At 45.6% G+C, this 12,444-nt stretch overlaps 1 protein-coding gene and 1 long non-coding RNA gene across 3 annotated transcripts in view; one reads left to right on the forward strand and one right to left on the reverse strand.

Annotated features, from left to right (window-relative positions):
- Window positions 1-12,444, forward strand: part of LOC310834356 — a 78,485-nt gene that overhangs the window by 63,950 nt on the left and 2,091 nt on the right. The gene's annotated exons all lie outside the window — the stretch shown is intronic.
- Window positions 1-12,444, reverse strand: part of MLXIP (MLX interacting protein) — a 58,616-nt gene that overhangs the window by 5,044 nt on the left and 41,128 nt on the right. The window contains exons 10-16 of one of the 2 annotated variants that reach the window (XM_083717083.1): window positions 11,431-11,552; window positions 11,123-11,312; window positions 8,373-8,485; window positions 7,348-7,449; window positions 5,530-5,657; window positions 3,534-3,657; window positions 1,252-1,381 (exon numbers count right to left, since the gene is read on the reverse strand). In XM_083717083.1, coding sequence (XP_083573209.1) covers window positions 1,252-1,381; window positions 3,534-3,657; window positions 5,530-5,657; window positions 7,348-7,449; window positions 8,373-8,485; window positions 11,123-11,312; window positions 11,431-11,552 — 909 coding nt within the window. The remainder of the gene's footprint in view (window positions 1-1,251; window positions 1,382-3,533; window positions 3,658-5,529; window positions 5,658-7,347; window positions 7,450-8,372; window positions 8,486-11,122; window positions 11,313-11,430; window positions 11,553-12,444) is intronic. The other variant, XM_083717084.1, reaches the window with a different exon arrangement.

Genomic DNA, 12,444 nt, shown 5'->3' on the forward strand with positions numbered 1-12,444 from the left:
CTGGCTTCTGGGATTCAGAATATTTCTTTTCTTGTTTTCCTCCTCCCAAACCTAGATGCGTCTTATGGTCTGGTGCAACTTGTAGAGCGAAAAATACGGTACCCAGCTTGGGCTGTAATGGATCCTAGTCTATTTCATGCAACACAGAGGGTGTTGTACCTCACTGAACTGTGTATCACTCAAAACTATTGTGGACTGGTGGTTCCCCATTCTGGAAGGTGGGCACACTACCTCTTCTACCGGGGGTTGAGCTCCCCACAAAGGAGCAGCTGTACAGTTTGGCGTTGTTGCTTGATACCAACTTAACCCTGGAAGAGCAAGTGGCTCAGTCCTCTCTAAGCTGCGCCATCTTCCACCTCACCCCACATCCATTTTCTTTCCAAATACTTTTTTGTACTTCTGCCAACATTGGAGTTCCTCCAAGCCTGATGATACCCTCCCTCTTCTTTAGTCTACATAAGGATCCAGTCAAAGAATGAGCTTGTTTTTAGCATATGGGATCTGCTGTTCCATGGGGCTTCCAGTTTGGTTAGTTTCAGTAATGTAGTAGGATCCATTGTTCCCCACCATTCAATGGGTCTCAGAATGTATACATTTTTGAAAAAAATCATTTCCATCATTGCTTGGTGCTAATCCTTCAAACTCATGTTTTTGCTCTCAAAAGCAATTTCCTCTTGACAACCAATTTGAGAGAAAATTTTGAATTCATAGATATTCAGAATCATTTGACCACTATCTGCTTTTAATCACCTCAGATTTTGACCCCAAAAAAGCCCCAAAAACCTAGAAAAAAATGCTCTCCATTTGTCTGAACTCTTCTATCTCTCCCAACCACCACAGGGCAAAGAAGGAAGTAAAAAATTATTTGTTAGGATATCTGAATCTGCAGTGTGTATAGAGAGGTTTGGGTACTGATTCATTGTGTTCGGATTAATGAACTTTCACATACCAAATATTCAGAAAGCAGGACCTGAGTGTACAGAATTCAAGTTGGCTTATTTTTTTTAAAGTGCAAACAGAAAAATCTCCCCCTAGTCCAGATGCTGCTGGACTAGGAACTCCCAGCTTCCCTGATCATCAGATGTGCTAATTTGGGCTGATGAAAGTCGTATTCCAAATCAGACTACACCAGACTGGCTGAGTTAACAGCTTTGACTGAGACTCTCCACTGATGTTTCAGCTGCCACTATGATGCTCCAGGAGGGAATCTGTGATAAACACCCCCTTGGAAACTCCCAACTCCTTACTTACTTGGCCTCAGGACAGGCAGTGAGCAGTGCTGATCTACCCACGCCAGTGCTGTCTGGTTCAACTCTTCTAAGCTGGTTGTCGAGACCATTCCATTGAATGTTTCAAACAATGGGTTAATTATGATGCTGAACTGCACAGCAATGTGAGTTAAGGGGAAAGTAAATACACATTCACATTTTTGCAACAGAAAAACACAACAGGGACTGTTCTAGAATTCATCATGCATCTGGCTGAGGGCAGTTATGGCAGCTAAGTCTTGACAAAGGAAACGCATTGCTTTAAAAATCCCTAATGCTCATGTGCTCTCAATACTCTGTCCAGAACCATGAGGACTAGGATAATGCTCTTTTAACAAAAATTAAAATTCTGGGGTTCTTTGGAAGCCACTAAATTTTCCATTAGAGGCCTTCTCCACTTCCTCACTTGCTCTCAAAAGGCCGTCATGCTATGCAGAATTGACTCATCTGAATGCCTTTTTATCTTTGTTATGAATGGTGGCTAATCAAATAAAACTGCTACACTACACATGGAATTCACGGCTATCAGATGTGCTGTCAGCTACTGGTGGCTTTTTAATGGGGTTGAACAAGGTGATGGACAGATCAGTCAACAGTGAATAAAAGCCACGGGGCAGCTGAATGGAACCTGGATGCTCAGAGGCCTGGTAATTCAGAGCACCAGGCACAGAGGACAAGCCAGGGGGGAAGGCTGGCAGGGTTAGTGCCTGAATGAAGTGACAAGTTCTCTGCCTCCTGCCAAAATGGGATGGCGGGCTGATGGTCCAATGCTGTATGGCACTTGTTGCACAGTCCACTACTTTGTAGTGGGGCACCCCCAATATGGGAAATGCAACACGGCTTGGCTGATGCTTACAGCAAGAGCTTTTTGATACGAGGCAAACACCCTTTTATTCTCCCAGGCCTTTTAGAACTATGCTATTTGCTCACAGAATGGATTGTTTCTACTGGACTTTAAACTCTGTAATTGATACCTTGTGCTGGTTTGGGGGCAGGAAATTGAACTGCTCATTTCAATTTATGTTTTAACGTTCGTACTTTTAGCATTTTTGAACTTGGTACAAACCATCCATAGGACTCTGTTGATTGGGCAATCAACAAATGCTCTAAGCCAGGCATGGCCAAACTTGGCCCTCCAGATGTTCTGGAACTACAATTCCCATCATCCCTGACCACTGGTCCTGTTAGATAGAGATGGTGCGAGTTGTAGTTCCAAAACATCTGGCGGGCCAAGTTTGGCCATGCCTGCTCTAAGCAAATAATTAAGAGATTACCCATCAGTTAACTTTCTAGCCATGTTTGATGCTGATGTCTCTGCAGCTGTGGCTGGACCAATCTAACTGGTAGAAGCAGGAGCTGCTTGGGAAGCTGTAAGTCAAGAAGCAGCAACTAGGGACAGCAATATTAGTTTCAGGCCAGTCCTGTACATAGCTATGTTCAAGGCTCAGACACAAACAAGGTCTTGAAATAGAAAGAAAAGAAAAACGCTCCCTTCCTGCCAGAGCCTTCCTGTCTGATACACATCACGGGAAACGAGAAGTTATAATCTTAAACTGAAGCCTGGAGAATCCCCTCCCATCTCTCCACTATGTCAAAGCATCAAGGCTTCCGATGAGTTGTCTCTCCCACTGACTCAACAAAATGCTCTTGGGCTTTTAAGGGAGTTCAAAACCTAGAGAGCGCAACACATCCTGCTTGCCAAAGTGGTTTCTGGATGACATGTTGCTTTCATTTTCAGGATGGGTGGAACCCTTGGCACGAAAGATACCGGCCTACTGCCATTTCCATTAAAAAGAACCCCAGCAACCTATAAGTCACTTTTGAAATAGGAAATGCTGGCAAGGCAGAAGGCAGGTTGATATGACCCTTAGGCTTGGGTAGATTTAAGGGACAATCTAGTGGCATGCCTTGACTGCTAAAGCTAAGCTATAAATCTGCATCCTGAAGCAAGGTGGCCTTTATCTCTAACTATGCACAAGATGTGGGTGCCAACAGCTGGCTGCCCTGGAAGCTCAATGGCCCTTGGCTTGATGCAACAAAGCAGTTCTTTGTTAAGTCATGCTAAGATTCTGCTCTTAATTCAGTAGCAGATCACATGCTTTGCATGCAGAAGGGCCCAGGGCCCAGCGGCTGCAGTCAAAGCCTTTAAAAGACACCCTCAAGGAGCTGCCTCTCTGAGCAGATAGTGCTGAGATCAGTGAACTGAGATCAGGGTCAGACCAACAACAAGGCAGGCATTCATTTGCATGCATGGGAAAAGGATACGATCCAGAACTTCCAATTCTGCAGGGTCCTGCTCCTGACGTATTCCTCAAACATGCTCCGCATCTGATCAAACCTGTGCCGTGTGATGGGAACACCCGTAGCAGGGAGCTGCTGCTGACAAGAACTGAAGAATAAAAAGAGAAAACTATGAAACGTTTCCCTCCACTGTTAAGTCTGGGGGCTTCCAGGCTGGTGTTTATTGCGGGGTCTGTGCTGCTTATGCACGCAAATTTTTCTGCAGTGCTCACACAACACTGCCAGCCCATATTCCCCCATCCCCTTAATCTAAACTTATTCTTTCCATAAAAAATTCAATAGGCTTAAAAAGTCTGCAGCCAATGACCCATTTGTGGTAGTTAAGTCCCCACCTAGAAGTACCAATTGAAAGTACAGTGGTGCCTCGCTAGACGAAAAGAATTCGTTCCGCGATTCTCTTTGTCTAGCGGTTTTTTCGTCTTGCGAAGCAAGCCCATTGACAGCTTAGCGGATTAGCGCTACAGCTGTCAAGCGGCTTCCAGCGATCAGCTGTTAAGCGGCTTATCAGCAGAACAGCTGATAAGCGGCTTAGCGGTTTAAGAAAAGGGCGAAAAAAGCGAAAAAAAACCCGCGGGGGGATGCAAGATTTTTTTCGTCTTGCGAAGCAACCCCATAGGGGAATTCGTTTTGCGAAGCGCCTCCAAAACGGAAAACCCTTTCGTCTAGCGGGTTTTTCGTCTTGCGAGGCGTTCGTCTTGCGGGGCACCACTGTAAAATATAAAACCAATGGTCAGGTAGGAATAAATAGCAAGAGATTGCTTTGTTCTGTTTTTCACCTGATCCAAACTAGGACTTTTCAGGGGTGGCTCCTTGCTTACAGAAAATTTTCCCTTTTCAGCCATCAAAAGACCCCGCTTTTCTTCTCTGGGCTTAGAATGGTTCTAACATTTTTACTGCTGTTGAGTATTATATACAGTCATACCTTGGGTTGAGGCAACGGAGGTGAAGTAACAGAGCGCGTTACTTCTGGGTTACACTGCTCACGCATGCGCAGATGCTCAAAATGACGTCACACGCATGCGCAGAAGCGTCGAAAAGCGACGTGTGTGCAGACGTGCTGTCGCTAGTTACATTTGCTTCTGGATACGAACAGGGCTCCGGAACGGATCCTGTTCACATCCAAGGTACCACTGTAATCAGATCAGTTTTAACAGTGATTGTGCCTATGCTTGTGGGTTTGAGGTGGCTCTGAGTATTGTGGCTGGGACAACCCAGCCAGAAGGGTGGGGTATAAATAAATATTAGTAGTAGTAGTATGGAGATTTCTTTCAACAGCTTTATTCATTTGTTTGAAAACACTTTCAGGATCCTTTCTGGGCAAACGCCCATCCAAAGCGGCTTGCAGACAAAAGAAAAGATAAAAATCGGACAAAACTTAGAACCCTTGACATAAAATTACAGAACTGGAGAGAACAATAATTGAGCCAGACAGTTACCCAGCTAACAAACATCATCCCTGCAAGGTCTGTTGAAAAAGATCAGTCTTCAGAGTATTCCGAATGCCTGCAATGTAGGAATTTGGCAGAGTCCCAATGGGAGGGAGTTCCATAGCCATGAGGCCCCCGGAGAAGGACCCCTCCCTCGTGGACACCCACCTTGCCAACGTGGAGGTGGGTGGAAGAGCAAGCACCAGGCTGGGAAGGCCAATGCAGCTGGAAACAGTTGCTGCGACAGAGAAAAGCCTTTTGGGTTACCCAGCAGGTGGTATTACTTGAAGACAGAAGAAAGTGCTGCTACCCCTAACACCCAGTCCTTGCTTGCATACCAGGCAGCATTTACTGGGGTGTGCACTGGGACCAGTTAAGTTTCTGCAGAAACACAGCTGTGGGAATTCACTTCCTGAATCCCTCGTTTAGTATTATTCTGACACCCTTTTGTGCCTATACTGGCCCTGATGGGAAAGGTCCCCTGTCTCTGGTAGAAAGGGAAAGAGAGAGCCCATAAGGCTTTCAACCCTCACATGATGGCAGCATTCAGATCCTCAATCTCTTCCCGGAGGCGCTTGGCTTCTTCTTGCATCTGGGATCTCTCCTGTTGAAGCTTTGCGATATATTCCACCGTCTTCTGGAGTGTGAGGGCATGGCTGATCTGCAGCAGATACAAAAAGGCACCCATTGTGAGTGAGCTCAGCAAACTTGAGAGTCAATGCAGTGAGGAGGGCAAACCTGCACTCAACCAGGCAGTTCAAACCTGAACTCAACCAGGCAGCTCCCTAACCTTGAGTCAGTCCGTCAGTTGCCCTCCCGGCCTAGCTTAAACCTCACAGGGTTGTTTTGTGGATAAAGGTGTGGGGAGAGAACTATGTTTACTGTGCCCTAAGGCTATGTGCCTACAAAAGTTCAAGGAAAAGTAAGGAGGACGAGAAACCACTGGTGTGTGTCCATTTGAGCATGCGCACAAACACACATTTCTATGCCATGATTCTGTGGGAGTGCAGGAAACTTGCAGCATGTAGAAATGGGAGCAGATTTCAGCATCCTGAGAAGCATGTAAGAAAAGCCTGCTGGATCAGGCCAATAGCCCATCTAGTCTAGCAACCTGTTCTCAGTCACCAACCAAATGCCTGAGGGAGACACTCTAGGTAAAGGTAAAGGTACCCCTGACCGTCAAGTCCAGTCGCGGATGACTCTGGGGTTGTGGTGCTCATCTCGCTTTACTGGCCAAGGGAGCCGGCGTACAGCTTCTGGGTCATGTGGCCAGCATGACTAAGCCGCTTCTGGTGAACCAGAGCAGTGCACGGAAACGCCGTTTACCTTCCCGCCGGAGCGGTACCTATTTATCTACTTGCACTTTGACATGCTTTCGAACTGCTAGGTGGGCGGGAGCAGGGACTGAACAACGGGAGCTCACCCCATCAGGGGGATTCGAACCGCCGACCTTCTGATTGGCAAGCCCTAGGCTCTGTGGTTTAGGCCACAGAACCACCTGCGTCCCGGTCTAGTCTAGCAACCTGTTCTCAGTCACCAACCAAATGCCTGTGGGAGACCCTCTAGCAGAAGAAAAACTCTCTCCCCCACACCCCGGTTTCCAGCAACTGGTACGCCAACCATGAAGGCAGAGCACAGCCATAATGGCCAGAAGCCATTGAAAGCATTCTCCTCCATGACTCTGTTGAATCCTCTTTTAAAGCTATCCTTGTCGTCAGCAACCATGGTCTCCAGTGGGAGAGAGTTCCATAATTTAACTCTATGCTGCATGAAGAAGTACTTTTATCAACAGATTTCATCAGCAATACAAAACAAGCTTCTAGCCCTCACAGATGTAAATACTGTATTTTTCGCTCTATAACACGCATCCAACCATAACACGCACATAGTTTTTAGAGGAGGAAAATCCGGAGGCGTGCCACCCGTAGGCATTTCCTCTATAACATGCACAGACATTTCCCCTTACTTTCTAGGAGGAAAAAAGTGAGTGTTATGGTGCAAAAAATACGGTATATGATTCAAAGTGTGTAGGCCATGGCTGTTCAAATCACAGAAGCTAAAGGAGTGAGCCAGAATAAGATAATCAAGTGGTTAGGGCAGGGCTCCAGTTGCCTGAACAGCTCCTGCTCTTGTGACTAGCCAAACCAAAATAAATTACACTAATTAACCAAACTGGAAGAACATATGAAGACAAAAATCACTCCCATCCCAAATGATGCACATTTGCTGAGTTTATACAGATTGCCAGACTGTATAAGTTTATACATAACTTCACGATTTGGTGGATGCTGCCCGCAGTAGTGGGTGAGAGAGATGGAGCAGGAGATGGAGGATCCCAGCACACAGCTTACCGATTTAGAGTTTGCTGACACCAAGCTGTTCAAGGTGCTAAAGCCGATCTTGATATTGAACCTTCGCTTCTGTTCTGCTGAAATATGCTTCATCCTGCGACTCTGTACCAAGTAGAAATGTGACTCTTTTAGTTGCTTCCATAGATGCTGCCTTACTTTCACCATCAACCTCTACAGCGGAGCTTTACCACAATGCCAGGAAGGGCCGTTTCCCAGTGCCAACGCCAACTTCTTGGCACAACAAGGTTAATTAAAGACCAGAGACCAGCAGCTGTGAACAAGCCAAGGAGCAGCCAGGCCACAGAAAAAGGTTGGTTAGGAAGGTTCAGAGTTCGCTGGACTCAATGACAACCAGGGCAAAGACTTCAAAGCAACCCTGTCATCCTTTTGGCTTAAGGCAGCCTCCGCCAACCTGGTGCCCTCCAGATCTTTGGCACTACAGCACCCCTTAGACTGTGCTGGATGGCGCTGATGGGAGCTGCAGTTCAAAACAACTGGAGGGCACCCGGTTGGCAAAGGCTGCCTTAATGTAACTAAGACCAGGGATGTGTAAGAAAAATAAACCTTTCCCTCCACTTCCTCTGCAATCTTCATTGTACAGTGGTACCTCGGGTTACATACACTTCAGGTTACATACGCTTCAGGTTACAGACTCCACTAACCCAGAAGCAGTACCTTGGGTTAAGAACTTTGCTTCAGGATGAGAACAGAAATCTTGCTCCGGTGGCGCAGCAGCAGCAGGAGGCCCCATTAGCTAAAGTGGTGCTTCAGGTTAAGAACAGTTTCAGGTTAAGAACGGACCTCCGGAAGGAATTAAGTACTTAACCCGAGGTACCACTGTACTTTTATTTCTATACTGTAAGCTCCTTGAGGCAATGACCTGCCCTCATTCTTTGTAAAATAATCCTATTACTATAAAAGCAACCATCCTTCAACCTATCCCAGGCTATCACATGCAGAACAGTGGGTTCCTCCAGGCCATTAATGCTGTGAATAAAGGAACCACAAAAGGCCAAACCACCAACCTTAAAAGCAGTCATCTGAGGATCAGTTGCAGTTTTCCCTGAGCAGCTGTTCTGTGGGGACTGAGGGCTGGCACTGAGGTCCGAAGGGCATGGCGAGGCCTGACATTCTTGGCCTTTGAAAGAGAGGGGGGGAGACAACCCACAATCAGTCTAAGGGAATTCCTGACAAGAAATTAAATGATCAAGCAGCAACCTCTCTAGGGATTTGATTGATACACTGAAGAGCATTTTTTAAAAAAAATAATCTATTTTGTTTAAAATATTTTTATACCACCTTTCAAAGCAAAAGCCCTCTCAAGGTGGACAAGGAATAAAACCATAACACAAAATATACAGATGCAAGTGCAATCAACTAAAGGAGCAGCAGCACTAAAATACCATTTCAATGCAATGGTCTGGTTCAGACATAATGCTAAAGTTAAGCTAATGTTAACCATAGTTTCAGATGAGGTACCTGATAGACAAACGCTTAACCCTTGGTTTATTACATCACAGTTAAAAACACCAGCCAGCTCTTGAGAGTGGTTTGAATTTGTTGTTGCTCTTTACTCTGTAGCTTTTGTGTTGGTGAAGACTCTTTAACCAGAGCTAAGAAGAAGGACCACATTCTCACATACAACATTAATTAAGGTTTATGAACCAACTACAAACCTTGGTTAATGAGCAACCTTTAACCTGGGCTGGGTTCACACATTATGCTAAGCCAGTCTGATAAACCATGCTCTTGCACTATGTGTGAACCAGGCCAATCTGGGGCTCCTTGGAATGTCTTCACTATTTTTTTCTCTGTGTCAGTAATAATGAACAAGTTTCCTCTAAAAAGGACACAATAACTGTCCTTTCCTCTGCCAGTGCACAACTCTCCCTCCCCACCTCTCTTCTCCCCCAACCTTAAACTGTCCACAACATCAATGTCTCGCATTGAATATAACTGATCTGTAGAAAGGACTTTGTGATCTGAAAACAGAGATGATGTACTTTTGAAACTCAAGAAAATCTTTAATAAAAGCAATAAAAAGGCAACGAGTGACTGCTGGGTGTGATCTAGGCGCATTCTTAGCTGGCTGGTTCACTAAGCTTGCACAGAATGAACATGAGCCTGAGAACATGTCCAAGAATCCTCTGTCATTTTTCAGGAGCCCAAAGTGGATGCACAGGGGATAAATGATGCGGCAGAGTTTCCCTAAGACAGAAAGCTTGAAAGCCACTTGTTCTACAGCAGCCATGTTACTTTATTTTTATTCACCAGTAGGCAGCCTGTGAGCTACAGCAGCTCCTTTCCTCTACTCCCCATTCTCTGTTGTCCTGAGACCCCAGTCCTGGCAAGCATGCTCCTTCAGAATACTGGGCATGTACACATGCTTGCACGCACATAGTATCCTACTAGAACTCAAGAGACAAACCAAAGTTCAACAAAGTACATGCTGTTCACACGGAAAAGTTCTATGTTCTGTCCCTGCAGTCTCCAAGCAAAGGAATCTCTGGGAAAGGTTGCTCTCTGATCCTGTGTAAGGCTACTACCAATCAGAACAGCAGACAATGCCTGGCATAAGGCAATTTCATACAGTAATGACTGCTGTGTGACTGCTGGGATGATCCTAGCAGTCAGAATGAACATGTGTGAGAGGGAGATCTGGCCTGCCTAACGATTTATACACTTATCCAGACATTGATATCACCAAGAGCCGCTTCACAGCACTTCCCCCAGTTTGGTTAGCTGGGCACTGACACTACCATTCAGGCACCAGTCAAAACATTTCAGCTTATCTAGATATTTTTAAAGATTTTGCCAATTTAGCCAATGTTTAGTCTATTTAAAAGTGTTTTCGTGTTATGGTCATTTGTTTTCTTTATCTATTTATCTATTACAGTCATACCTCGGGATAAATACGCTTCAGGATAAGTATTTTCGGTTGCGCTCCGTGGCGACCTGGAAGTAACGGAGTGCGTTACTTCCGGCTTTCGTCGCTCATGCATGCACAGACGGTCAAAATGACGTCATGCGCATGAGCGGAAGTGGCGAAACATGACCTGCGCACACGCACAGTCGTGTCTTACGTTCTGTTCAGGGTGAGAACAGGGCTCTGGAACGGATCCCGTTCACATCCCGAGGTACTACTGTATTTTAAGGACCTTTTAAATCCACCCTTCATCAATTGTTCCTGGGTTGGAGTACGTGTTTTAAAACAATTTAGAAAAAACAGTCCAACCAAAATAAGACTAGACCATAATCTAAATTAAATACAGAATAAAAATTCCATCACACCAATTCCAGCAGCAGTTTTAATACATGGCTACGCAATCTACTATGTAATGTAATGGGCAGTATTTATTTCAGAATGTTTTAAATAAATACACAAATATATATATCTCTTTCCACCCATCATTGGTAAGTTGATTTCTGCAATTGCCTCAAGGGATATCAATCACTTCATACTTTTCAGATCAGTGCCTGCAGAAGAACCATTTCAACAGATGGACACACCTTGAGGAGCAAAGCTCCCCACCACACACTGTGGCTTGAGGGCCTCTCTCTGTCTGACATGGGGCACTCATGAGTGAAACAGAGCATTGCGGCAGGAAGAGTCCAGTGCTGAAAACAGAGGCTGCAGAGCAGGCCCTCAAGTTTCCCTGGAGCTGATCAAGCGCCCTCTGAATCTTTGCAAATGCCCATGCCCAAATCCTCTTGATGCACATTTGAATGCAGCAAGGGATGCTTCCATTCCAGGATTTGCATTTCTTCAACTTACTGGGTGAAGGCGAGGGGACCTGTGAGCAGGTCTTGTGGGAAGGGGCCTGCTCGCCTTTCACCAGCACTTCCTGGATTGCACTGGAAGAAAAAAGATGTGGAACAGCAGCTTGGACTGGCTGGGGGCTTGGAGACTGCTGGCCTGGGCTGCTGAGCAGAATACCGCTGTGGAATTCTGTTGCTCTGGGTGCCTGGGAACAAAATGCAGAGAGAAAAACGCAAGGCATGTCTTGTACGTTGGCACCTCCCAGCACCAGATGCCCTGCCTTCCCCCATTCCCTGCCCCAAGACAGACATTGTGCTTCTTACTCTGGCCATTCCAGAAGGTGCAATTACAACATTGGGCTGAGACATCCTTGGGGTCCAAACCCCTTCTCTTTTCAATGGCGCTGGAGTTACAATCACAGCTCTGGACTGTCCCTGAAAGGCAGCTGAAAAACACAGCAGAAGGAGGAACCAGGAGAGGAAGAACAAGAGAACCACAACCTAGGGAGGGAGCATCCTTTGAGGGAGCCACCTTGGAGGTTTCCATCCAGCACTTAAAAGGCACCATTTTAAGTATGACATTATTCTTATGTTTTCAACATGTCCACACATAAGCTTATCCCTGGCTAATAGTGAAAAATTGTGGTTGTGGAATTAGAACAGACCTGTTGAAATCAATGAGACTATATTCCACCTACTCTAATAGTCCACCTACTCCACGAGGAAGTATTGATCTAACCCAATGATTTTCACCTCCTGTGCTCTGCACTGTACTTCAGAACATGGAGAGATGGAAGTGCAAATAACTGGATTACAGTCCATGGCATGGCATGGTACACTTGATATATGGGCCAGTTCATTTTGTGACACATGTGGTCCAATCCAGTTCAAGTGTATAAAGACATAGTGTGAGTAGTAACCCCTATGTGGGTCAGCACTCATCCTTTTTTGGTCACATGTACAACCTTAAGAACTGAGCTCAGAAGCAAACGGTTATTTCCATTTGTAGCAGACGTTGGCTGCGCACGTCTGCCCTTGGCCAGGATTCAGCTCTGGCTCCTAGTGCAAGGCGCTGATTGACTAGATTCTGTGACAATCACAAACTACCACCTCAGTGGTATTTTTTAAAAGTTCCAGCTATTTAATGAGGAGAAATGGCACATGTCTAGAGCATGAGGGAACAGATATAAAGAAACAGGAACTGAAATGCTTGAGCCAGATAATTATGACACGGTTGATTAAATTAGTGTCACAGGAACAGGGTGGGTCTTAAAAACACACTCAGTTGTCAAAGGCCAAGGTAAAGACTATCTCACCCCTTATATACCCAATCAATCA

This window comes from Podarcis gaigeae (genome assembly GCF_964106915.1).
Source record: "Podarcis gaigeae genome assembly, chromosome: 16".
NCBI lineage: Eukaryota > Metazoa > Chordata > Lepidosauria > Squamata > Lacertidae > Podarcis > Podarcis gaigeae.